Raw genomic sequence first — 27,965 nt, 5'->3', positions numbered from 1 at the left:
TTATCTATAGATACTTCCATGGCCACTGTTCTATAATTCCTGCTCTCACCTTTAAAACAGTCCGAACACATGTCACAACCAGTTAACACCCTTTTACCGTCCAACTTCAAACTCACAGAAACAACTTTTCTTCTTCCTGGTTTATTTATTCAACTTCTGTTTTCTCCCTGAGCCACAGCACTCCTGCTGTTTTGTGCACGTTTGCTTTGCTGCTCTAGTCTGGGGCATGATTTCTGTTTAAATATGATTTAATTAATTAATAATGAAAATTAATAATGTTAATAAATTTTATTTGATTAATAGACTATAGTATACTACACTTAACTATACAATAACATACTATGCTAATGCAGTGATACATACTATGCTTTAGATGTGATGTGTGGGCTGGTGCAGAATAACTTACACTAATTGGAAAGAATAACTCACGTGGAAAATCCTACTCCTTTCAGCTGAAATCAGCTAACTGTAGGTCCATATGAGAAAGTGTTTAAGGATTCCTCCAGTCTCCATTGGGATTCAAACTCTGATCTCTCTAAACAGGTGAAAAGCAATGAAACCACTGTACTGCCACAAGAGAATACATATGATCTTTGAAGGTATCAAAGATATTCTCAGGTATGGCAAGCTGGGGCTTGCTACCTAGCTTGCCATACCTGATGGAACTGATATTCAGGTAGCACTTGAGTCAAGTGGATCAAATTTCAGCAAATCCGGTTTTGCGACAACCACATCCCCTGCTTGTACCTTCACGATAGTGGGGCTTGTTAGTAACTCTGAGTATACTTCATGTGCAAGTTCTGAAATACAATACCTAGTATACTGGAGGTTACCACTCAAGTGTGAACCAACATAAGCAGGGGTTGAGGCATCAAACCCACACAGTGGAATGCCACCCACTGTGTTATCAGGCAGTACTGATAACACAGTGGGTGGCATGTTCTCAGGTTCGTGGTAGATGACTGTAATCGGCTACTGAATTTTGGCCACTTTGCTTATTGGAGGCTTGAAGTGGTGAAACCCGCGTTTAATCTAAAGAGTAATGCTCCAACAACCCTCCATCTCTTCCATCAAGCACTCTGATTGCTGTTTGAGGTCCTATCATGTCTGGGCAGAATTGAAGACAGTTATAAATTTGGCTGTGACTTGTGACTTTTCTCTCAACTTTATCCTGTACTTTAGTATTAGTAGAGGCACACGTAAGAAAGCAAGCTTATACTGCATCAACAAAAAAAAAAAAAAAACCCATCCCATTTCACCCATCCACCTATTTGCTCCAAAAGTTTGTCCAGTTCTTCCTTGAATTTATTTAAGCCATTGAATTCCACAACAACAGATGGAAGTTTGTTCCAGCAATCAACTACCCACTTGCTAAAGGCAAATTTCTGCACATCTATTCTACAACTGTCTTTCCTCGATTTGAATTTATGCCCTCTCAGGTTCGTAATCTGAGCAAGAGGAGAATACCATCAGCATTGAGCCTGCTCAAACCATTCAAGGCCTTATACATCTCAATCAGATCACCTGCAAGGTGATCTGATTGAGGTGGTTCAGAGGTTCATTGAGGTGGCACCTGTGAGGTAGTCTGGGGGACTACTCCAGATGCTGCAATTTGCAGAACTTCAGCCTTTCTTGGGAAGAGCGCCCCCTCTGTTTCTCTCACCAATCTCGTTGCCCTTCTCTGTTCTCGTTTTAGCAACTCTACATCCTTCCTAAAATGAGGCCTCCAGACTTGTATGAGTACTCAAGGTGTGGCCTGACCATTGCCTTATACAAAGGCAATCGGCCACTGGCGGAACTATAAAGAGCTCCATCATATGAAAAGGATACAATAAAATTACTACTTTTCACCCCCTTGAAACTAATGGTTTAATGTAGTGTCTTTGTTGTTAACATGGGCCATGGTTGCATGGTCCTGATTCAGATTCTTCAAAACCAATTATTTCGTTTTTGATGAATAGTATTCCCATGAAGAATTAGTGTTGCCAAGCTTTCACTACACTTTTGCCCAATTTTCTTATACCTGCTAAGAAGAATGGATACTATTCTTTAAAAAAAAAAAAAAAAAAAGATTAATAATGCAATACTTGAGAACAAGTAAGTGTGGTATGGTTGTTTACTGGCACACAAGCATCTATGGCTATAGTGTGCCTCATTTATTAAGTGCAAAATCAACTAAGGTTATGAAGTGTCAGTTATAATGACTTTAGTAGCAGGTATTCTTTGGTTAGTCTCTTTTCTGAACCAAAAAAAAAAAAAAAAAACACACACACCCCAAGTTCCTAGGGAAAAAAAAATCATGCAGTGTTGGCTGACTTGGTGAAATTGCATGGTTTGAAAAGAAATTGATAAAAACTCCTCCTGTCAAGATGAAATTCAAACCCAGATCTTTTACAAAGTCAGAAGACCCAACATTTATTATTATTATTTTTAAATTCCTTAATACATCATTGCCAAAGTAGAAGAAGAATGAAATAGAATAGGAGTTCACTCTACACTGAAAGTAGCAACAAATCCACTTGTTTGTAATTAACTTTGTTATAAATCCTAAAATCTTCTAAACAAAATAGAATCTAGTGAAGAATTCAACTTACAGTCATGAATAGAATTATCTATTATTTTTGTAATATAAAACGTATTCGAATTTTGGTTTCTATAATTAATATTTTCTTATATAAAGCAAGATAAGTGTACTTTATTACTATTACTAGCCATATAGTGCAAGGAAGCCTGAGGCTTATGCTGCATCAGCTAAAAAAAATTTCCGGGTTACCCTGTGTGTGTGTGTGTGTGTGAGAGAGAGAGAGAGAGAGAGAGAGAGAGAGAGAGAGAGAGAGAGAGAGAGAGAAGTAGAAGGGAATCACCAAGAAAGAGAAAAATGATGATATCCAGCTCAGGAACCTGGTGTGCCAAGCCCATACTCACCAGATGTGAGCCCCTGGGGATGGATTAGGATTTTTGTGTGCTAATTGATTGATAATTTTACTTGATAATATTATCAATTTTGGTAAAATAAAAATTTCCGTTAAAATTTTATCAAAAATAAAGTTACAAAACAAATAATCGAGAATCCTTCAAAATCTAGGGCAGTATCAGTTACATCACCCTGGTTTTACAAATTTGTCACAGAAATTTTCAGATTTTCAACTCTGAAAATCTGGATATCTTAAGGATAACTGAAAGGCTACAGTCAGTCAAATAATCCAGCATAACAGTGGTTAAAAAAGAGGCATTTCAGAACACATTATTGCAGAACAGGAGTATTGCAGCTGTTGACCAAATAGGATTCTACTCCTGTCAACAAAAAACAAGAAGGCATAATCATATAGCTAAGCAACACAGGGACAGTGGAGAATTAGAAAAATGATGCCTGCTGATTTCGGTTTCAGTTGTTCCTTGGTTTCAGCTGTTCCATACTGATGAGAAGATCAGAATAACAGTAAAAACAGAATGAGTCCAGGGATCCATCCTACCAGGTGTCAACAGTGCAGGTTGGTGGTGGTGTAATGGTGTGGGGGAATACTTTTGTGGTGCACATCATGACCCCTGACTGTGGTGCAACATTTGGATGTCACAGATTATTTGGAAATCATTTCCAACATGAAAATATATGGCAGCCAGGAAAGGTGGGTCTTTTTATGGCCCGCAAAATATCCACCTTTAAATTGGCTCTTCTAACGAGACACTGTGCCAGGCCACAAGGCCAGATTTATAAAGAAATTATTCAAGGAACATCAGAACAAAATTCAGCATACTGCAGTGGCCTTCCCAGTCACCATATCTCAAACTAATTGGGCACCTACAGGATGAGGTGGAACAAGAACTTTGGAGTAGAGGGTTCATTCTCAAATGGACAGGTATTTCGAACGAACAGAGGGGTGAAATGGGAGTGTGGTTTTTTTTTTTTTTTTTTTTTGGCTGATGCTGAATAAGCTTGCTTTCTTGCATCATATGCCTCTACTAATGCTAATGATAAAAAGCTGAAAAGGCCTCTTGTAAACTGGATTGTAACCATCTAATTTGCAACAAACATGGGAAGAAACTGAATAAACTTGGACTAGCATCAAGTCCATGCCGTGATGAATCCAGGGTAAGGGGGGTACCTACTTGGAATCCGCTACAGCACCTAATAAAATGGCCACTCAGTGTATATATGTGTGTGTGTGTGTGTGTGTGTGTGTGTATATATATATATATATATATATGAAATATGAAAACGAAGAAGTGGAAAAAAAAAAAAAAAAAGGAAAAAACAAGGAAAACAGTACATGTACCTAAATGCACAAAGCAGAAAAACAGGATACATGTATATAAATAAGTGTCATCAATGAAAGTAAAATAAAATAAAATAAAAATAAATATAGATGGAGAAGTTATTAAACACAAAATGCCAAGCCTAGTTGAAGAAAAAAGAGAAAAAGAATGTTAAGAACCTATAAAAAAAAAAAAATATTAAGTAGAATTAAATCTGAATTAATGCCGAATTAACCGGCCAATCATATGTACAAAAGCTGAAAGAAAAAGAGGGGAGGGTATTCGGTTTATTCAGTTTCTTCTCTATTACCCTTTGAGATTCTTTATCCCACATTCCACTTTAAAATCTCGCCCTTTATCTAAACCTTAGTTTTCCAATAAATGTGCTAAGGCTGTTCACAATGTTGCATATCATAATTGGTCGTTGTTGTTATTTGTTTTTTTAGGAGCATTAGCAACTAAGGCTATATTGCTCCGGGGATATGCGGTGGTCATTTCCTGACCTTTCCACATCCTCCGTATTTGGTGGTCATAGGCTCGAATGCCGGTCTAATCAAGAAGCTTGTCCTACGCACTGCTGCTCCTGCCAACCTGGCTACGGAGGTGCCATATCATAATTCGCTCGTTTCTAATTCTTCAGTTTCATTTTCTGCCTACACCAAAGCTCGCACCAATTGTATAGCAGTCATTAATCAGTCCAAACTAGAGTTTGAACAATCTAAGAGTAGAAAACTCGCTTCTTGCCCTAATGGTAGCCGAGCATTCTGGTCTCTTGCCAAAGCTATTGGCCGCAACTTTTGCCCATCTCTGCTCCCACCTCTGTTCAAACCAGATGGTTCTGTTGTTACTTTAGCCAAGGATAAAGCTGACCTGCTAGAATACCATTTTTCTTCAAACTCATGTATTAATGATCTTGGTACAACACCTCCTACCATTCCCAACACGCTCCATTCAATGCCTCCTTCTGTAAAAAGGATGTCAGAAGGATTTTGACGAATCTTGATGCTAAGAAAGCTCCAGGTCCCGATGGTATTTTTCCACTTGTTCTCAAAACCTGTGCTCCTGAAATTACTCCTATTCTTTGCTGACTTTTTTTCGCTTTCTTATTCCGAAGTTGTTTTTCCCTCTACTTGGAAATTTGCTCACATCCAGCCAGTTCCTAAAAAAGGGTGACAAATCCCTCCCATCCAATTATCGTCCCATTGCAATTACTTCTACTCTTTTTAAAGTAATGGAGAAATCAATAAACCGCCAACTACCTAGAAACCTCCCATCTGATCAATAATTGCCAGTATGGATTCTGTCATTGTCGATCCAAAGGTGATATGCTGGCTTATGTTACCCATTTATGGACAAATTCAATGGAAAAGTTCGCTGAAAACCCGCAGTTGCTATTGACATCTCAAAGGCTTACGATTGTGTTTGGCATAAAGGTCTTCTAAACAAGCTTCCATCTTATGGTTTGCCAACTGTGTTTTGTAATTGGTTATCCAGTTTTTCTCAATGATCACTAACTGAGGGTGATGGTAGATGGCTCTCTGTCCTCTAATTTCTCCACTAATGCCGGTGTCCCCCAAGGTTCAGTTCTTTCCCCCACTCCCTTCCTCTTGTATATTAATGACCTTCTTCCATTGACTGGAAATCCTATCTATAGTTTTGCTGATGATAGCACATTGCATTGTACTTTACATTTTGAGAAAACTTGCCCTGTTCAATCAGCTTCAACTTCTCGAATATATGCTACCAATTCCTTAAAATCGATCTCCAAGTAATTCTCCAGTGGAGCAAAGACAACTAAGTTGATTTCAATCCTTCTAAAACTCAGTGTTGTCTTATATCTCGTAAAAAGGATTCTTCTGCTCCTATGGCTTTCTAGGCAAAATGATATACAGTAAACCCCCACTATTCGCGGTTTCGCGATCGCCGATTTAATATAAAATGAAACCTAAAAAAATGTGAATTTTAAAGCGCCGTGAATATTTTCCGTCATAAAAAACATGGGCGTGGCTAAAATTATCTTTCCCGGTCAAAACAGCGCTCAGTGGATGGGGGGAGAGGGGTGACAAAATCGCGAGCATGGATGTTTCTCGCTAATCCTTGTTCAGTATGTGTTATGTGTTTGTCATGGAAGGTTTCGTCGTTTGCTTTTAATTTATATGTTTATAAATTGAATAAATTTATCAATTTATAAATTGATATGCTTACAAAAATGATAAATCTACCGTTTTGCAGTGTAAAACAGATTTTTTTTAGTGTGTTAACGGAAGAAAGTGACTTTATTGTGGACAAATTCTTTCTAATCCCTACAAAAATATGGCTACGAACAACAAGAGAAATGTGAAAATATCAAAGAAGGTTATGACATTAGCGAATAAAATTGAGTTATTAGACAAAATTTCTAATGGTGAAAGTGTCTCCTCAGTGGCAAAACATTATAAAATCAATGAGTCAACGGTACAATCAATAAAAAAATCGGAACAAAAAACGCGCCGTAGTGTCCGTGAAAATGCGCTAATTGTTTCAAAAATTTGCTCTGTAACTTGTGATGTTAAATTAGAAAAAATGGAAAAGGCTTTAAATCTGTGGATAGAAGACCGAACTGAAAATAAAATTCCGTTAAGTTCACTCATCATTCACGAAAAGGCAAAACTCCTTTATCAACACTTTAGCGAAACTGGTGATAGCACTGGCGGGATGTTTTTTCTGCTAGCAAGCAAAGGCACTGGTTTGAAAGATTTGTTTCTAAATAAATATTTCTAAATAAATTTCTTAATAAATTAGAAATAGAAATTTCTAATAAATATTACATTTAATATTAAATTGTTTCTTATTTTCGTTTCGATGCCATATGCTTGCATTTCACTATGTACTGTCTATGTACATAGTCATATTATGAAGGTACATATAATACATACATAGACAAAATTTTAGACTAGTTTTTCTTATATATTTCATACTTTGGAATGGAACCCCTTTATTACTATGGGAGCCATAACTCAGTATTCGTGTTTTCGGTATTCGCGACATTTCTCAGGAACGTAACCCCCGCGAATAGCGGGGGTTTACTGTATCTAGTTGATATTTCTACTGAAGTAGTTGATATTTCTGTTCACTGACATTTGCGGGTGGGGGGGGGTAAAATTTAAAACAGTAAAAAAATAAGCAATCAATAACAAAGAACACGGCACACACAAATTGCAAGTAACACAACATGCGCAAGTGAGAACGGAGTAACGAGTTACAAAGCTTTAAAAATAGGAATGAAGAGAAGATCTGAAAATTAATTTTTTTATATGATTGAAGATTTCATGGAAGTGTAAACATATTTCACCATAATAACGCACAGAATTCCAGCTGTCGGTATTATCGCAAATTCAGTAAGATCGAGTTTACTGTCCATTTATGATAGATTTCACTAACAGAAAAGCTCAATAAACAGGTGACTGCTAATTGTTTTTATTGTTTTATTGTTGTGACCTCCAGAATTTCAACTGAACCACGTGGTACCGTCAGAGACAATCTTAGGGTAATCTCCAGTGCTGGGTCTCCTGCCCCAATTAAACGGCATGCTGTCCCAATTAAGCGAAGTAAACCCTGGCTATTTTCTCGATTGGTTTCTGTTTTTTAAGATTGCCCCCAAATAAATGGCTGGCTCGATTAACCAGTGGCCCAAATAACCGGAATCCACTGTGTATATATATATATATATTTATAAAACTTTTAAGAGATAGAATTGAAGATATAAACCAGATAGGATATGGCAAATGCACCAAAGCATGCAAAGCAGCAGCAATGAATGCAAATGTAAGTATATGCATATTAAAAAATACGACAAATAAAAATAAAGGTGACGGTAATGCGAAATGTCCGGAGAGCCAATGGCCAAAAAGGAAGATAGCCGAAAAAGTGTTAACCTTTAAAAAATAACTATTAAAAAATAAAATATAAAAATAGCAGCAGCCTACATCAGATTAAGGCGAGAAAATTTTTTTTGCAAAAATACCTCAAAACGGGGAAGAGAGGCAAATATGCCATTAATAAAAAAATGAAATCTGATGACGGCAAAGTAAATATTGATACATGATTAGGTATTTCACCAGGGAGACTACACCTAACCATGCATCAAAGGACTAAGTTTCCATACTTGCCAATAGCTATGTAAGGGAAAATTTAATTTAATATGCATGTATGTATATATATGCATATTAAATTAAAATTTAATATGCATATATATACAGGCAGTTCTTGCTTTACGAGTTCCCGGGTTAAGAAGTTTTTTTTTTTCCAAAGTATCAAGTATCAACAAAATTGAAAATATGAACAATAATTGCAAGAAATGAATGTTAAACATTCATAAATACCACATTTCAAACCACGCACATAGATATGCCCGGTGCCTCCAACTTATTACCCCCGGGGGCTCACATCTGGTGAGTATGGGCTTGGCATACCCAGGGTCCTGAGCTGGATATCACCATTCTTATCTTTCTTGGTGATTCCCTTCTACTTCTCTCTCTCTCTCTCTCTCTGGGTAAATTCAGAAATTTTTTTTTTTTTTGCCTGGTGCATCATAAGCCTCAGGCTTCCTTGTACCATATGGCATAATAATAATAATAAATAATATACAATATAGTGTACCGTGCTTTACGATATTAATCCGTTACCATCGTTTCGCAAAAATATCGTAATGTGAACCCAATAACATTTTGTTTTTTGGTAATTCATTCCACGACCTCGGAAGTTCAAATTTTTGCTATATAACTCCCTAAAAGGTCATTTTTATAGTGTAAATTATATTAGTTACCAATTGAAATCATTAAACGCACTACACTTTCATTGTTATCATAAGTTATAAGAACTTATTTTGAAGGCTTCTGTGACATTTTTCTAAAACACATTTCTGGAGGTCACGACCGTAAAACAATAAAAACAATTTGAACTTTCCAGTTTATTGGGCTTTTCTGTTACTGCAAGCAATTATAAACTGGTAGTAAACTCAATGTTATTGCATTTGCGAAAATACCAATAGCTGGAATTGTGTGGTTTTTTACGTTATTATGGTGAAATGTGGATTGCCCTTTACTGAAATCTTCAATCGTATAAAAAACAAATAAATTATGGTGAAATGTGGATTGCCCTTTACTGAAATCTTCAATCGTATAAAAAACAAATAAATTATGGTGAAATGTGATTGCCCTTTACTGAAATCTTCAATTGTATAAAAAACAAATAAATTTTAAGAATCTTCTCTTCATTCCTATTTTTTTAATTTTTTTATTTATTTTATTTTTTTTCCCTTCGTAAACTTCTTACTCCGCGCAAATTGTGTTAGTTGCAATTTGTGCATTCCGTTGAAAAATGCTTATGCATCTATTGAAATTTATAAAGAAAAGAGAAGATTATCTTGGAAATAAACACCTCTTATAGCATTTCTGAAGAAGATGACTCCTTGTGCAACAAACCAACAAGTGCCAAGCCAATAATAAGTGATCAACAAGTGTGCATTTAGTCGATGAAGAATAAACAAACGTTCTTTAACATTTGTAAGTCATAAATAATTTCTCTATTATTATAAATTTGTTTGATTTTACAGGCTACATTTTCATTTCTTTGGATAAATCAATCATTGTTTAAACATAAGCTAATTAGCTACTACTGTCATTGTCTATGGGAAATAAATTCCCGCTTTATGAGTTTTCACTTTACTTGAGTTAATTTGTTCCTAGCGCAAAGTCGAGAACTACCTGTGTGTGTGTGTGTGTGTGTGTGTGTGTGTGTGTATAATAAAAATTTTAGAGATGTATGTAAAATTCATAGTTATTTCTGGTTTTTTTTTTTTTTTTTTTTTTAATGGACTGCACAGATTAAAATTTAAATTTTGCGCAAACTCACTACTTCTGTTTCTTTTTCAATCCTACAATTCTATTACAGTGTGATAGATACACATACACACAAAGTTCATTATTATATAAAATTATCTAATCTGTTATGTATTATTCTTAAAATTAAAAAATATAATGATGGAAAGAATACTATTGTCATGGTTAAAAACAAATAAACATAAAAGTGATGAATGGATTCTGTTACTAACCTGCCAGTAGTTGTAATCACAATAATTGCAGAGGCTAGACATTTCATTGCAGCATTTACTGCAGCAATAGCAACACCATGAGTACAATCTGTAGGAACAGGTGTCTTCATTAAAAGTTCTGTGAATATGTGCCTGTGGAAAACAGCAGCTTCTGCCTCACAGCACACAGCATGCATTGTCTGTACTGCATGCACTGGATACTCCCCTTTGGCAGTTTCCCCTGAGAGCATAACACAATCAGCACCATCTAGTACTGCATTTGCTACATCAGAACTTTCAGCTCTAGTGGGTCTTGGCTTTTTCACCATACTTTCCAACATCTAAAAATTTGAAACATATATTAACATATATATACAGTATGTGTGTATTTTTTATTTTACTGGATTGCATCACTGCATATCACAAGAAATAGATCGGTAAACTGAAAATCATATTAATTTGGAATTATATTTTTAGTTTAACACTGCTACTTATAGGGCTGCTGCTCATGTACTAGTATTCTCCAGGTCAATACGACCATATATTTAAAAGTAGGTTGTTAATAATAAAATTAAATTTTTATTTCAAAATTAAATTAATTAGTAAATTTAAAATTAAAAAATTAGTAATTCATATTAATTTCTTAATTAATTAACTTCACACAATAATTCACTTAATTAATTTCTTAATTTTTATTTAACTTTTACTGCATTTTTGATGAAATATCAAAAATAATTTAGTAATATTAATTTTTATTTAAACTACTGATAAATGAATAAGCCAACATTTTTATTTTACTTTCAGTACTACTTTTGCTCCAAAATAAAGCAAAATGTTGATAATATTATAAAATACAAGAAAAACAATACCACATATTTGTAGTATTCAAAATTATACTAAAACTGGATAGAATTCTGCCCAGACACGATAGGAGGGAGTATATGATGAGAGCCTTGTCGATCAATTCGGCCCTGTAAAGATTGTGCAAGGCTCAAGGAGTAGAAATTTTTTTCAGCCTGGACTGTACTTGTTAACAGGAGAGACTGCTTCTATAGGGATGGGATACACTTAAATAGAAAGGGTGCAAGAATATTTGTTGATGCTATTGAGGCAGTGTTAGGTGGGTCGGAAAACTGCTAGCTTGGGGGGAGACAAAGACGAATAGATTAACAGTAGCCACTGGCAGACGTGAAAGAGATTCTTGCACTGCTTCTATTGGAATGAGCATTAGCATTAGCAGAGGCATATGATGCAAGAAAGCAAGCTTATTCAGCATCAGCCAAAAAAAAAAAAAAAACCCACTCCCATTTCACCCCTCCGTTCATTCGAAATACCTGTCCAGTTGAGCTTTAAATTTGTTTAGGCTATCAACTTCAACAACAAGTGATGGAAGTCGGTTCCACCAACCAATCACCCGCTGGCCAAAGGCAAATTTCCGCACATCTATCCGACATCCGTCCTTCCTCAATTTGAATTTATGCCCTCTGAGGTGATTATTCTGAGAAAGATGAAGAATCCCATTGGCATTGAGCATGCTCAAACCATTCAAAGCCTTATACACCTCTATCAGATCACCTCGCCGGTGCCTAGTCTCCAAACTCTGTAATTTGCAAAACTTAAGCCTTTCTTCGTAAGAGCAAACCTTTGTTCCATTTACTAATCTTGTTGCCCTTCTCTGTACCCGTTCCAGCAGCTCTACATCCTTCTTGAAATGAGGCCTCCAGACCTGTATACAGTACTCAAGATGTGGCCTTACCATTGCCTTATACAAGGGAATAATCACCTCCTTATCCCTGCTAGAAAAATTCCTGTATATCATTGACAAGACACCATGAGCTACTCTTGCAGCTCGTCTGCACTGCTCAGAGAACTTCATATCTGCCTGCACAATTACCCCCAGGTCCTTTTCATTCTCCACCACTGTCAGTGTAGTACCGCAGAGTTGATACGTTGCTCTGGGGTTACTGTTTCCCATATGCAGCACTTTACATTTGTCGATGTTAAACCTCATTTGCCACCTCTCAGCCCATCTGGTCAACCTTTCCAGATCCTGTTGCAGCAGCATAGCGTCAGTATTGTCCTTAACGACCCTGCCAACCTTTGTATCATCTGCAAACTTGGACATTAAACTTGATATCCCATCATCAATATCATTCATAAACACCGAAAACAACAACGGACCCAACACTGAACCTTGAGGAACTCCACTAATAACATTAGTCCACGTTGAGCAGTGTCCATTGATTACCACTCTCTGTCTTCTGCCACTCAACCATCCCCTTATCCATAGCAGCAATTTGCCTCCAATGCCACACTGCTCCAATTTGTGCAGCAGTCTTCCATGTGCAACAGTATCAAAAGCCTTTCTAAGATCCAAATATATAATATCAAAGTTATTCCCTGCATCCAGTTCTTTTGTAACTACATCATAGTATCCAATCAAATTGGTCAGGCAAGACCTGCCCTTAACAAAACCATGCTGCGTCTGAGCTATAACTGAATTCTTGTCTAGATGATCCTGCAGTGCTTCTTTAACCAGTGCCTCCATTAATTTACCTGGAACAGAAGTTAAACTAACAGGTCTATAATTACTTGTGTCAGCCTTTGATCCTCCTTTGTGAATTGGGGTTACATTTGCACATCTCCAGTCTATGGGTACCTCCCCTGAGTCCAAAGAAGCTCTCATAATTATGGCTAGGGGTTTGCATACTTCCTTTGCTGCCTCCTTTAATATAACTGGATAGATCCCATCCACCCCAGGTGCCTTTTTTATGTTTATCCTCAACAATCTCTCCTCCACTTTCCTCTCAGTTATTACAAAATCATCCAGCTCACTGCCAATGTTTACTTTATCTACATCATTCTCCTTCCTGAATAACTCCTCATGCGTGAATGTAGATGCAAAATACTCGTTTAGATTGTTAGCCACCTGAGCAGGATCCTCAACTGTTGAACCATCAATATCCAGTGGACCAATCTGATTCATCCCTTTCCTTTTCGAGTTCAAGTATGTAAAGAACTCTTTTCTGTTTTTCTTTGCATCCTTTGCCAAGGATTTTTCATAGTCTGCCTTTGCCTGCCTAATCTCCTTTGTGACTTGGTTACAGACCAACTTATATCTATCATAGGCTTCCATGTCACTCATTAATTTGTATGTATCCCATGCATTTTTCTTCTCTGCCACATGTCTCATTAGTTCATCTGACAACCATTTAGGCCTAAACCTTGAACAATATTTCTTAGTTGGTATGTAAAGCCTGGTAGCCTCCAAGATTAGTTCCTTGAATGCTTCCCATTTTGAGTTTGCTGTTGGTAACATCATCAGTTGGTCCCACTGTATAGAATTTAAATACTGTCTCAGACCATCATAGTCGCCTTTACGAAAACAAAAACCCTTCCCTTTACCTCTGATGGTAGTTACCTCCTTGAGTAAATCCCACTTCAACACACTGTGATCACTGCCACCTAGTGGTTCATTTATCTGCAGGTTCTTAATGCATGAAGAATCACTACTGATAATCAGATCAAGAGTATTGCTCCCTCTTGTTGCCTCACGAACATGCTGATGTAGAAAACAATCATCCAATAAATCCACAAAAGCCTTGCTAGTGTGCGAGTGACCAACCCACAAATTCCAGTCAATATCTGGGAAATTAAAGTCCCCCATTATAAGACTCTCTGATTTACTGGCCCACTCTATTTCCCTGTACAATATCTTATTATACTCATCAGAGTCATTAGGCCTATAGCACACTCCTACTCTCAATTTTGATTTCCCTATGCTTATGTCACACCAAACTGACTCGACACTGCCCTGTCCATCGATGTCGACTGGCTTCACTTCCTTGGACTTTATGTGTTTCTTAATTAATAGCATAACCCCTCCTCCCCTCCTGTCCTGTCTATCCTTTCTATACACATTGTATTCCCCAAATTCCAGTTCCGCATTACTTATATCTGTGTGACACCACGTCTCTGATATCCCAACAATATCTGCCTTTGATGTTTTGAGCAATACCTCAAATTCATCAAATTTATTTACCAAACTCCTAGCATTGGTGTAGCAGAAGCCTGAAAAACAAGATTCAGGATATTTCAGAGACTGCTGGGAGTCATTGCGGTACAAGTAAACACATGGGTAGCTAAGAATAGAAATAGGTGCATGTATACTTGCGTGTACACCAATGCTAGGACTTTAGTAAATAAATTTGATGAATTTGAGGTATTGCTCAAAACATCAAAGGCAGATATTGTTGGGATATCAGAGACTTGGTGTCACACAGATATAAGGAATGCAGAACTGGAATTTGGGGAGTACGTCTACAGAAAGGATAGACTGGATAGGAAGGGAGGAGGGGTTATGCTATTAGTTAAGAAATACATAAAATTCAAGGAAGTGAAGCCAGTGGACATCGCTGGACAGTGCATTGTCGAGTCAGTTTGGTGTGACATAAGCATTGGGAGATCAAAATTGAGAGTAGGAGTGTGCTATAGGCCTAATGACTCTGATGAGTATAATAAGAAACTGTACAGGGAAATAGAGTGGGCCAGTAAATCAGAGAGTCTTATAATGGGAGATTTTCATTTCCCAGATATTGACTGGAATTTGGGGGCTGGTCACTCACACACTAGCAAGGCTTTTGTGGATTTATTGGATGATTGTTTTCTACATCAGCATGTTCGGGAGGCAACTAGAGGGAGGAATACTCTTGATTTGATTATCAGCAGTGATTCTTCATGCATTAAGAATCTGCAGATAAATGAACCACTAGGTGGCAGTGATCACAGTGTGCTGAAGTGGGATTTACTCAAAGAGGTAACTACCATTAGGGGTAAAGGGAAGGGTTATTGCTTTCGTAAAGGCGACTACGATGGACTGAGACAGTATTTAAATTCTATACAGTGGGACCAATTGATAATGTTACCAACAGCAAATGCAAAATGGGAGGCATTCAAAGAACTTATCTTGGAAGCTACTAGGCTTTACATACCAACTAAGAAATATTGTTCAAGGTTTAGGCCTAAATGGATGTCAGATGAACTGATGAGGCATATGGCAGAGAAGAAACATGCATGGGATACATACAAATTAACACATGACACAGAAGCCTATGATAGATACAAGTTGATCTGTAACCAAGTTACAAAGAAGGTTAGGCAGGCGAAGGCAGATTACGAGAAATCTTTGGCAAGGGATGCAAAGAAAAACAGCAAAGAGTTCTTTACTTATGTAAACTGTAGAAGGAAGGGGATGAATCAGATTGGTCCACTTGATATCGATGGGTCAACTGTTGATGATCCTGCTCAGGTAGCTAACAAACTAAATGAATATTTTGCATCGACATTCACACATGAGGAGTTATTTGGAAAGGGTAAAGCCAGAGGTGTATTCAACTCTAGCGGTAAGGGGTGGATGGGATCTATCCAGTTATATTAAAGGAGGCAGCAGAGGAAGTAAGCAAACCCTTAGCCACAATTATGAGAGCTTCCTTGGACTCAGGGGAGGTACCCACAGACTGGAGATGTGCATATGTAATCCCCAATTCACAAAGGAGGATCAAAGGCTGACACAAGCAATTATAGACCTGTGAGTTTAACTTCTGTTCCAGGAAAATTAATGGAGGCACTAGTTAAAGAAGCACTGCAGGATCATTTAGACAAGACTTCAGTTATAGCTCGGACACAGCATGGTTTTGTTAAGGGGAAGTCTTGCCTGACCAATTTGATTGGATACTATGATGCAGTCACAAAGGAACTGGATGCAGGGAATAACTTTGATATTATATACTTGGATCTTAGAAAGGCTTTTGATACTGTTGCTCATGGAAGACTGCTGCACAAATTGGAGCAGTGTGACATTGGAGGCAAATTGCTGCTGTGGATAAAGGGGTGGCTGAGGGGAAGAAGACAGAGAGTGGTAATCAATGGACACTGCTCATCGTGGACTAATGTTATTAGTGGAGTCCCTCAGGGCTCAGTGTTAGGTCCATTATTGTTTTCTGTATTCATAAATGATATTGATGATGGTATATCAAGCTGAATGTCGAAGTTTGCAGACGATACAAAGGTAGGCAGGGTTGTCAAGGACACTACTGACACTATGCTGCAACAGGATCTGGAAAGGTTGAGCAGATGAGCTGAGAGGTGGCAAATGAAGTTTAACATTGACAAATGTAAAGTACTACATATGGGAAACAGCAACCCCAGAGCAACGTATCAACTCTGTGGTACTACACTGACAGTGGTAGAGAATGAAAGGGACGTGGGGGTGGTTGTGCAGGCAGATATGAAGTTCTCTGAGCAGTGTAGACGGGCTGCAAGAGTAGCTCATGGTGTATTGTCAATGATATATAGGAATTTTTCTAGCAGGATAAGGAGGTGATTATTCCCTTGTATAAGGCAATGGTCAGGCCACACCTAGAGTACTGTATACAGGTCTGGAGGCCTCATTTCAAGAAGGATGTGGAGCTGCTGGAACAAGTACAGAGAAGGGCAACAAGATTAGTGAATGGAACAAAGGGGTGCTCTTACGAAGAAAGGCTTAAGTTTTGCAAATTACAGTGTTTGGAGACTAGGCACCAGCGAGGTGATCTGATAGAGGTGTTTAAAGCATTGAATGGTTTGAGCATGCCCAATGCTGATGGGATTCTTCCTCTCGCTCAGAATAATCACCTGAGAGGGCATAAATTCAAACTGAGGAAAGACAGATGTAGGATAGAATTGAGGAAATTTGCCTTTAGCCAGCGAGTGGTTGGTTGGTGGAACAGACTTCCATCCCTTGTTGTGGAAGTTAATAGCCTAAATAAGTTTAAGGCTCAGCTGGACAGGTATTTCGAACGAACAGAGGGGTGAAGTGGAAGTGGTTATTTTTATTTATTTATATTTTTTTATAATAAATAAGCTTGCTTTTTTAATAAGCTTGCTTTCTTGCATCAAATGCCTCTACTAATGCTAATGCTAATTAACTTTAAAGATACTCATATTGCATTACTACTGAGCCTTGGTCTTGCTGCTGAGGCTAAGAGAACTACAAGGGTTTCACTAAGTAGAATTTTATTTATTGATTTGAAATGATTGTTTTTCTCTAACTTTTGATAAAAATTTAGTAGTGTAGTATTTGTTTGTGATTCCTGATTAATTTGGTGCTTTCATTGGCCCTTGTAATTGCTTTAAAAAAATATCCTGGGAAAAAATCTGATTTTTTTTTTATTATTTTTATTTTTTTACCCTAAAACGTTTACTATATATAACCACTTTATCTAACAAAATTTCAAGGAAAAATTCTTTAGCTATAACACAGTGTTGAATCCAGGGAAAGGGGAGTGACTGGGGGTGAGTTTCACCTCCGGTGGAATAAAATCCCCCCCCCCCCACATTGCATGAAAGGCGCCTCCGTAGCCAGGTGGGAAGGAGCAGCAGTGCGTAGCACACGCTTCTTGATTAGACCGGGGTTCGAGCCCGTCACCACCAAATACGGAGGATGCAGAAAGGTCAAGGGAATGACCACCGCATATCCCGGAGCAATATGGCTTTAGTTGCTAGTGCTCCAAAAAAAAAAACCAAAAATAACAAAAAAAAAAAAAAAAAAAAAAAAATTGCATGAAGATAAGCACAGAAGGCCCAAATGAGTTATAGAAAAATTAATAAATGATGTGATTGATACATATGCAAAGATGAATAAGATTATTATAATACTTAAATGTTTGATTATAATTTGTATGATTTTTTTTGCTAATTTTATCACAGATAAAATTAGCAAAACAGTTTAATATTATCTAACATTCTCTATAACTCACAGTTTAACTGAGAGTTAAACTGTATGTTAAACATTACTGACAATAATCACAGTAAACTGTGATTATTGTCAATAATGTGGTTTTTGTGAACTGATTGTTTACCGTTAGATTTAAATATTAAATAATAAATATTTCCTTTTGTTTTCTCATATTCTCTTATTATAATACTGTATTCATAAATATACGAAGTTGCATATACTATGTTGTAAATATTAAATAATAATAAAAATATATATTCCCCCCACACCCTCAAAGTTTACACCGATATAAACACTGGATTCAACATTGTTATCACATAAAAGCAGAAAAATTCACAATTTCAAATGCTGCTATGACTGTTAGGAAGTCTTCATTTTTTGTCCTCAGCTGATCTTTTTTAGACTTTTTTTTTTTTCTGTGCCAACTATAGTGTGAGAAAGGGTTGCTGTTTAACAAAATGAATGCTGTTCAGATGGTGGTACATACATTCATACGACTCTTTTAGTGTCTTCTATGCTGCACTCTCTTTATATTAGCAGGTACTTACCATCTTTAGAAACAGAAAACATTCTCCCTTCCCCATATCACTGTAACGAATTACTTATTGTACAATAAAGGGTTACTATTGTTTGATTTTACCACAAGAAACTTTGTAGAACAAAACATCTATGAAGGTGAGAACATCTGGCCAGTCAAAAACGACCATAGCCATTTTCATTAGAGGATTTCAGATATGATAAGGTATAACTGTTTTGTTTAAATAAATTTTTCTGTTTATACTCCGGCACGACAACCAAGTCAGTGGAGTTTACAATAAATCGTCAATACAAATATTTATCGTATTTAGTAGTCACGGGCTTGAACCCCGGTCCACTCAAGGAACGCGTGCTATGCACTCTCGCTCCTGACCACTGGGCTACGTCAGGCCTAAAAAAGGGTATACAGCACCTGATGGATGTATATTTGATCTTTTAATTAGATAGTAAGAATCAGAGCTGTACTGCTCAATATGTTCTACAATGATAATAATATTAGTAAAATAATAAGAGGAGTTTACCTCAATATAGTGCGTAGAACCCTTCCGTATGATACCCTCCAGAAATTAAAACGGAAAAAACGACAACTTACCGGTACATTAGAGTAAAATATAAATAATTAAATAATCAATTTAACACAATTCAAATCAATTTAAAACAATTAAAAATCAAATTAAAGCAAATAAAAGAATAACGAAAATATTCAAATCATTATTATTTTACTAATTGATCTTTTAAGAAATTTCAAGAAAGCATTTCTACTGATAGCTGTGTTATAAACTTTTAAAACTGGGCTCAACACACTTCACATTTATCTTACCTTGTGTGCAAAAGAGAAAAAACAAACAAACAAATAAAAAACAAAAAAAATACCTGAATCATAATGGATTGTTTTTTGAAATTTCAATTACAGTAATAAAAAAAATCTTCCTTTTATATATATTTGACTTTATAACAAAACTTTTAAAGGAAAATTTTTCAATGGAAATTCCATTATAAAGTTACAAAAACCAGCGTTAAATCGGAAAAAAGACAAGCACAAAATGGAATAAAGAGGATTTCGAAAAAAACAACAAAAAAACTACTGTGATTATTAATAACAAATTTAAGATTTGTTAACTAGATAATATTACTAACCATGGGAGGGGGTAACACCCTGCTAAGAAATTTTCATAAATGCCATGCACTGTTCAGTTGAATCCCGGAAAAAATATCTGATTTTCTTCTTTTTTCCTCCCCTAAAAACCTATGTTGTTGTTGTTGTTATTTGGTTTTTAGGAGCATTAGCAACTAAGGCCATATTGCTCCATGATATGCGGTGGTCATTCCCTGACCTTTCCGCATCCTCCGTATTTGGTGGTGACGTGCTCGAACCCCGGTCTAATCAAGAAGCACGTGCTATGCACTGCTGCTCCTTCCCACCTGGCTATGGAGGCGCCTAAAAACCTATGCACAATCACTCTACCTTAAAAAAATCAGAATTGACTGATATATACAAGGGCATATGGATAGTGAATATATATCTCCTGTTCTTGAAATATTTATGAAATGTTCTCGAACCCTGGTCTAATCAAGAAGCGTGTGCTACGCACTGCTGCTCCTTCCCACCTGGCTACGGAGGCGCCCGAATTACAGTGATGGATATTATCAAAAATGTTATATTATAAATTCGAAAAGGTGAACAATTCATAGATGAATTGATTAATATAGATATAACAACAAAAAAGACAATTATAATTATATATTTATTCAAATAAGAAAAAGAACAAAGCTACACATGGATAAAAAAGGAACATTTAAATACAGTAAACCCTCGCTATTCGCGGGGGTTACGTTCCTGAGAAATGTCGCGAATACCGAAAACGCGAATACTGAGTTATGGCTCCCATAGTAATAAAGGGGTTCCGTTCCAAAGTATGAAATATATAAGAAAAAGTAGTTGTTGTTGTTGTTTTTGGTTTTTAGGAGCATTAGCAACTAAGGCCATATTGCTCCAGGATATGCGGTGGTCATTCCTTGACTTTTCCGCATCCTCCGTATTTGGTGGTGATGGGTTCGAACCCCGGTCTAATCAAGAAGCGTGTGCTACGCACTGCTGCTCCTTCCCACCTGGCTACAGAGGCGCCAGAGAGAAAAAGTAGTCTAAAAATTTTGTCTATGTATGTATTATATGTACCTTCATAATATGACTATGTACATAGGCAGTACATAGTGAAATGCAAGCATATGGCATCGAAATGAAAATAAGAAACAATTTAATATTAAATGTAATAGTTATTAGAAATTTCAAACCAGCAGCGCCTTTTCTAGCTAAAAACCTTATCCTGCCAGTGCTATCACCAGTTTCGCTGAAGTGTTGATAAAGGAGTTTTGCCTTTTCACGAATGATGAGTGAACTTAACGGAATTTTATTTTGAGTTCGGTCTGCTATCCACAGATTTAAAGCCTTTTCCATTTTTTCTAATTTAACATCACGAGTTACAGAGCAAATTTTTGAAGCAATTAGCGCGGTTTCACGGACACTACGGCAGATTTTTTCTTCCGATTTCTTGATTGATCGTACTGTTGACTCATTGATTTTATAATGTTTTGCCACTGAGGAGACACTTTCACCATTAGAAATTTCGTCTAATAACTCAATTTTATTCGCTAGTGTCATCACCTTCTTTGATATTTTCACATTTCTCTTTTTATTCGTAGCCATATTTTTGTAGGGGTTAGAAAGAACTTGACCACAATAAAGTCACTTTCTTCCGTTAACACGCTCGAAAAAGTCTGTTTTACACTGCAAAACGGTAGTTATCATTTTTGTAAGCATATAAATTGATAAATTTATTCAATTTATAAACATATAAATTAAAATCAAATGACGAAACCTTCCATGACTAACACATACTGAACGAGGATTAGCGAGAAACATCCACGCTAGCGATTTTTTCACCCCTCTCCCCACACCCACTGAGCGCTGTTTTGACCGGGAAAGATAATTTTAGCCACGCCCATGTTTTTTATGGCGGAAAATATTCACGGCGTTTTAAAATTCACATTTTTTTAGGTTTCATTTTATATTAAATCGGCAATCGCGAATACGCGAAACCGCGAATACAGATACTGTGAATAGCGGGGGTTTACTGTAAATGAAAGCATCAGATTTTACCTGAAAATTATACAGTATGTTACTGCTCTTAATGTCTGGAAAAAGGTGATCATCTTCATCACATTCTTGGCATAACTATACTAGTTTACGTTGCATTATGTAATACATGCCTTGTTTCTATTTTAAAATCAAAGAAACTGAATCAAGCTGAGCCAGCTTAGTTTCATCTGCCACCACCTCCGTTCTCATATTCTGGATAACGGACCAAATGGATGGGTGAGAGTGAGACACTAATTTGGAAAAACAATGATTTCAACCTTCGCACTGGTTGTTAGTTCTTTTTTTCTTGATCAGCAAGAGTAGAATCATGTATATTACCCCAGGGGCTCACATCTGGTGAGTATCGGCTTGGCACACCCAGGGTATACAGAAATATGGAATTTTTTATAGGACTTAAAATTGATCCTTGAGATACTCCTCCTTTTGTGTGAATTGTGAACGAAGCATTCCAGAATTGTACTTGAAGGATCCTCGGAGAAAATTCTGAATGAAATGAGGCAGGTTACCTCACTGTACAAGTCTTAGAGGATTCAATATCTTCATGTGGTGTCGAATGCTTTATTAATATCAAAAGTTACAATTACCATTTTTAAAAAGTTTACAGTGTGAGCTTTAATTTTAATGTGGATATCAGTTGCAGACTTGTTATGATGGAAACCAAACTGGTGGGCAGATACGGCATCCTGATCTTCAATGATCCAGATGAGGCTTTTGCAAACCACCTTTTCTAGGGTTTTGACTAAATTGCTGGTCAGAGATACAGGATGATAATGTTGGGGGATGAAGTGTCTTTCCCTGGTTTGGCTATGGCTACCACTACTGACAGATGCTATATATTAGGGTAAACATTCTATTCAGAGATTTTGTTGCAATACTGCAGTAGTGTGGATATGGAGTTGGAGATAAGATAGCAAAGCATTATGTAATAAATGCCATCTGGTTTAGTAGAACTATTTCGAGAATTTTGGATAGCTTCCTTGAGTTCAGGAACAGCAAACAGTAGGTTGCAGGAATATGACTGATTTGTAGCAAAGCTGATTTTATACTGTTCCACAGACCTCTCTATGCAACTAAATGGGTATTCATAAGAAGCAGAGGACGAGGAGGCAGCAAATGTTTCAGCCAATGCCTCTGCAATGTTGACTGGAGAGGAAATAGCTTTTCTTTTCAAAGAAAGGAATAACGATGGTGTGTGTGTGTGTGCGTGCGTGCGCACAGTATGGGTGTTTAATAGTGCATAAGCTATTGTGGCTACAGTGCACCTATTCATAGGAATGTTAGAAAGTAATTAATAACGAAGCCAGCTCAATTTCATTTCAGTTCAGAAACCTATTTATAATTGATCATACATTCCAATTTCTTTCAAAAAAATTGGGGTAGGTTGTGTACGGGGACACAACCGCAATCATTTAAGGTGTGAATCCATCTTTGTGTTATTAGAGGAAGGGTAAGATGTAAATGAATAAAGTCTTGGTGGTTATAAGTGAAGTATAATTTTATTTATCAAAGGCCGATGACAGGAGAAGTAAGATACATGTGGCATAGTATTTACATCGATGTTTCTTACAAAGGTTAAAGCTATACAAGTGTTGCCCAGAGTAGTGGGTGATGTAGAATGTATGGGGAACTTCTCGTCTGTCTGCTGTGCATGAAAAACCACTACAAAGTCCATACATTACAGTATGGTGTGGATTCACAGCAGAGTTTATAATCGGACCATTTTTCTTTGAAGAGGCTACACTTGAAGTGTACGGTAACTAGTGCATGGTACTGTGCTCTTCTAAGAGATCACATTATTCCTGCTCTGAGAGATCCTGCTTCTAATAGATCACATTATTCATGCAAGATGGTGCCCCTCCTCCACATTGGTTGACAAGTGAACGAATTGCCCCAATCAACATTCGGAAATGATCGCATCATTTTTAGAGACTTTCACAGTTCTGGCCAGCCTGCTCACAGATCTCAAATCCCTGTGATTTCTGGCTATGGGGATACCTGAAAGGCAGAGTTTACTGTGGCAGCATATAGATGCTATTCGATTTAATATGAGAATGCAGATTTCTACGTTCAAATATTAAAATCTAATCCAAAGTTAAGTATTATAATTTATGTTTACAGTGCCAATTTCTCCCCTGGTGGCAGATATTTGAACAAATTTTTTTCTTCTACAAATCACTTCCTCACACCCTAAATGTGCTATCTCTAACCGTTTTGATACTAGGATCTCCCGGATAGGGTAACTTATTTTATAACCACCTAGTATGTGTAACTGTTAGAGGTACTAAGCAGTGTGGATACTGAGGAGGATCATCACCTGTGAGTAGATGGAGGAGAGTCAGATGATTATGTCCTATTCTGACTCGTGAGTACCATTTAGCATTAGCAAAGGCACACGATGCAAGAAAGCAAGCTTATATAGCATCAGCCAAAAAAAAAAAAAATTTCTTCCCTCCGCACTGTCTGAACGTTTGAGTGCCAAAATTCTGGGTCCTTTTTCAACTGGAAAAGTGTATTATTCATTTGGTTATGCCATAGCTCTGTCCACTGTGCATGGCATTCTGCTTGAATTATGGTATTATAATCAGAGGCTGGAATAAGGACAGAGGTTATGTCTAAGGTTCACAGATTTTTGGGAGCTATATCAGCCAGTTCATTCTCTTTTATGCCCGAATGTGCTGGAATCCAGCAAAAGTTTACTACTAACTGACCATCTTCAATTTGCAATGGCAAACTCTTAATCTGGTTTAAAACAGGGTGATTCTTTTGAGAGGGGGTGCATTATAGCCTCAATTGCTAATGTGCCAATAAAACCCAACAACCAACCAACCTTGAGAGGGATTTTGCATTATTCTAATTGAGCTGAGAGAGTTGGTGTAAACTAAATATTTTGCAGATGGGTAGTGTCAAATTTTCTAGAGCTAATTTTATTGCATGTAGTTCTGCTGAAAAGTTGCAATACTCGGATGGAAGAGAAGCTGATATGACAGCAGAGGGAAACACTGCTGCTGCTGCTGCTGCTCCAATGATTGAATGCGATTTGAAAATAACCGTATATATTGGCAAGAAGTCAGCATACTTTTGAATATGGCTTGCATGGATTTGTTGCACATTCAGATTCAGTAGATGATTCTTTCCCCACTGAATAAAATAAGTATCACAGGTCAGTTCAGGAAAGTGTCCATGGTGAGCAAGAGTAATTCTTTACCTGTGGCCTATTGTGAAGAGGAATATTCAAATTCTGTGATATTTCAAGGTGCCGTAGACCTGCTGGTCTTATTTTACTTGGTTTATTTCTATAGAGACTAAATAGTGATGAATTGAAGAGGTATAAATAGAATGTGAAGAGCAACTTTGTATTTTAGCTGCATATAATAGCTGTTGTTGTTTTGGTTTTCAGGAGCATTAGCAACTAAGGCCATATTGCTCCGGGAATATGCAGTGGTCATTCCCTGACCTTTCCACATCCTCCGTATTTGGTGGGCACAGACTTGAACCCCGGTCTAATCAAGAAGCATGTGCTACACACTGCTGCTCCTGCCCACCTGGCTACGGAGGCGCCTGCATATAATAGCATTCTTCTGCAGAGGTACAGAGGGGGTTCATGAGTTTCAATATACAGACCATGAAATGGTCCATGTCCTATAAGCACCAAGTGCAATCCACAGTGCATTCTGTTGTATAGGATCCAGCCAGCGTAATATATTTGTTCAGGCAGACTCATAAACTCGTGCCCCGTAATCCAAATGGGATCTAACCAGTGCACTATATAACAGTAGCAAAGTCGTATCATCTGCTCCCCAAGGCAGGACAGATAAAGCTCTTAGCATGTTCAGCTTTTATAGACAGGCAATACGTACAAATTTAATGTGCTCAAAGAAGTTTAACTAGCTGTCAAGGTTTAATCCCAATAATCTGATATTGTTGGCAATCGAATGGTGGAATATGATATATAAAGTTCAGGTTCTGTACAGAATTTACGTTGATTGCAAAAATGGATCGCAACTGTTTTCTGATGGGAAAGACTACAACCATTGAGCACAGTCCAAAGATTTCTTGTAATCTGCCATTGCCTGCTGAACCTCCTTTGTGACTATATTACAGACTAGTTTATATCTACCAGATGCTTCCATATCGCCTGATAATTTATATACATCCCATGCATTTTTCTTCTCTGCCAAAATCTCATTACTTCTCTGACATCCCTTAGGCCTATATCTTGAACAGTAAGTGTGAACAGTTAGTGTGGTAGAGAAGTTAGTTAACATACATAAAGAAAGGTGTCTTTCCTTTCTTAATTGGAAGCATACTTCTTTATTTGGAAGCAGCCAAAAATAAAATAATTTTGTAAATTAAATGCACTAACAATCTCTCTTATCCACTGAATGAAGGGAAGATGCTTTCAAATCACTATGATCACTCGCCTGGCACTTAGGATCCGACAGAAAGGGAGAAGCAAAAATAAGAACATTGTAACACAAGACTTTGGATGAACCTATGATATTATTATTAGCTACATGGTGCAAGGAAGCCTGAGGCGTATGCCGCACCAGTCAAAAAAAAAATTCCCAAGTTACCCTGAGAGAGAGAGAGAGAGAGAGAGAGAGAGAGAGAGAAGTAGAAAGAGAAGAATGATGATGTCCAGCTCAGGACCCTGGGTGTGCCAAGCCCATACTCACCAGATGTAAGCCCCCCCTTTTTTATGTAAACCCAAAAAAAAAAAAAAAAGCAGTATTAGAACCTATAGTACTTAGTACCGGGCTTGGGTTGGAGGTTGAGAAGACGAAAGAAGATATTTGTTGATATTGGACTTGAACTTCTGTAGACTGTAAGTTTTAGAAAATACTTATGAAGAAAGGTTGTTCCAGAAAATGGCAGTTGAATGAATAAACGAGGAAGATGAAAAGTTGGTTCTGTGAGTTTGAAGTTGGACAGTAAATAGATGTTGACTGGTGGCTGCACATGTTCGGACTGCTTTGAAAGAGAGCGCGGGAATTATAGAAGCCAATTCAGAAGAACAGTGCCCATGGAAATATCTGTAGAAGAGGCATGCAGCAGAAACAGTACGTCTATGAGACAGCAAGAGGTGAGACTCTGTTAGAGATGAATCATTAATTAACCTAACTGCCTTCTTCTGAATGGAATCAAGAAGCCTGAGAGAGAGAGGTTTTGGGGCACCACCCCAAATGTAGGAACAATATTCCATGGTAGGGCAGATTTGCGATTTATACAGATTGAGCAGCTGTTTGGAAGAATAGTAATGCCAAAAGCAAAAGAGAAAACCAAATTTTTAGATGCAGAGGAAGCAATATTTGTAATGTGCTTGTGCCAAGAGAGATTAGAAGTCAGGGTAATCCCCAAAAGAGATATATCATTTTGCCTAGAAATCGAAGTGTCACCAAAGATAAGCATAGGAGTAGAAGAATCCTTTTTGCGAGATATAAGACAAGACTGAGTTTTAGAAGGATTGAAATCAACTAAATTGTTTTTGCCCCCATTGGAGAATTACCTGAAGATCGGCATTTAAGGAACTGGTAGCAGACTTTCGAGAAGTTGAAGCTGATTGAGTAGGGCAAGGTTTCTCAAAATGGAAAGTAGAATGCAATGTGCTATCATCGGCAAAACTATGGATAGGATTTCCAGTCAATGGAAGAAGGTCATTAATGAGGAAAAGAGTGGGGGAAAGAAATGAACCTTGGGGGACACCGGCATTAGTGGAGAAGTTAGAAGACAGAGAGCCATCTACCATCACCCTCAGTGAGCGATCAGAGAGAAAACTGGATAACCAATTACAAAAAACATTGGCAAACCATAAGATGGAAGTTTGTTTAGAAGAACTTTAAGCCAAGTTAGAAGATAGAGAGCCATCTACCATCACCCTCAGTGAGTGATCAGAGAGAAAACTGGATAACCAATTACAAAAAACATTGGCAAAACATAAGATGAGGTTTGTTTAGAAGAACTTTATGCCAAACATGATCAAAAGCCATATGTCAAGAGCAACTACTTGTGTTTCACCGAACCTTTCCATTGAATTAGTCCATAAATGGGTAACATAAGCCAGAAGGGGCTTAAAGGGGAACAGGTATCCTGTGTGTTATCAGACACTCAGTCTAAAACACTGATGGATCCAATATCTTTCTATTACAGAAGATTTAGGAGAAGTCCAGTTGGCC

General features: G+C 37.3%; 1 protein-coding gene across 1 annotated transcript in view; it reads right to left on the bottom strand.

The window, feature by feature from the left end:
- Positions 1–27,965, bottom strand: part of LOC150088271 (pyruvate kinase PKM-like) — a 552,820-nt gene that overhangs the window by 89,637 nt on the left and 435,218 nt on the right. The window contains exon 9 of the mRNA XM_090369430.1: positions 10,346–10,665. Coding sequence (XP_090225556.1) covers positions 10,346–10,665 — 320 coding nt within the window. The remainder of the gene's footprint in view (positions 1–10,345; positions 10,666–27,965) is intronic.

The sequence above is a fragment of the Mastigoproctus giganteus genome, chromosome 3, assembly GCF_048544385.1.
Source record: "Mastigoproctus giganteus isolate SK-2022 chromosome 3, ASM4854438v1, whole genome shotgun sequence".
In the NCBI taxonomy this organism is placed as follows: Eukaryota; Metazoa; Arthropoda; class Arachnida; order Uropygi; family Thelyphonidae; genus Mastigoproctus; species Mastigoproctus giganteus.
The sequence above is the reverse complement of the archived record's forward strand: the minus strand, read 5'-3'. Positions and strand labels throughout refer to the sequence as shown.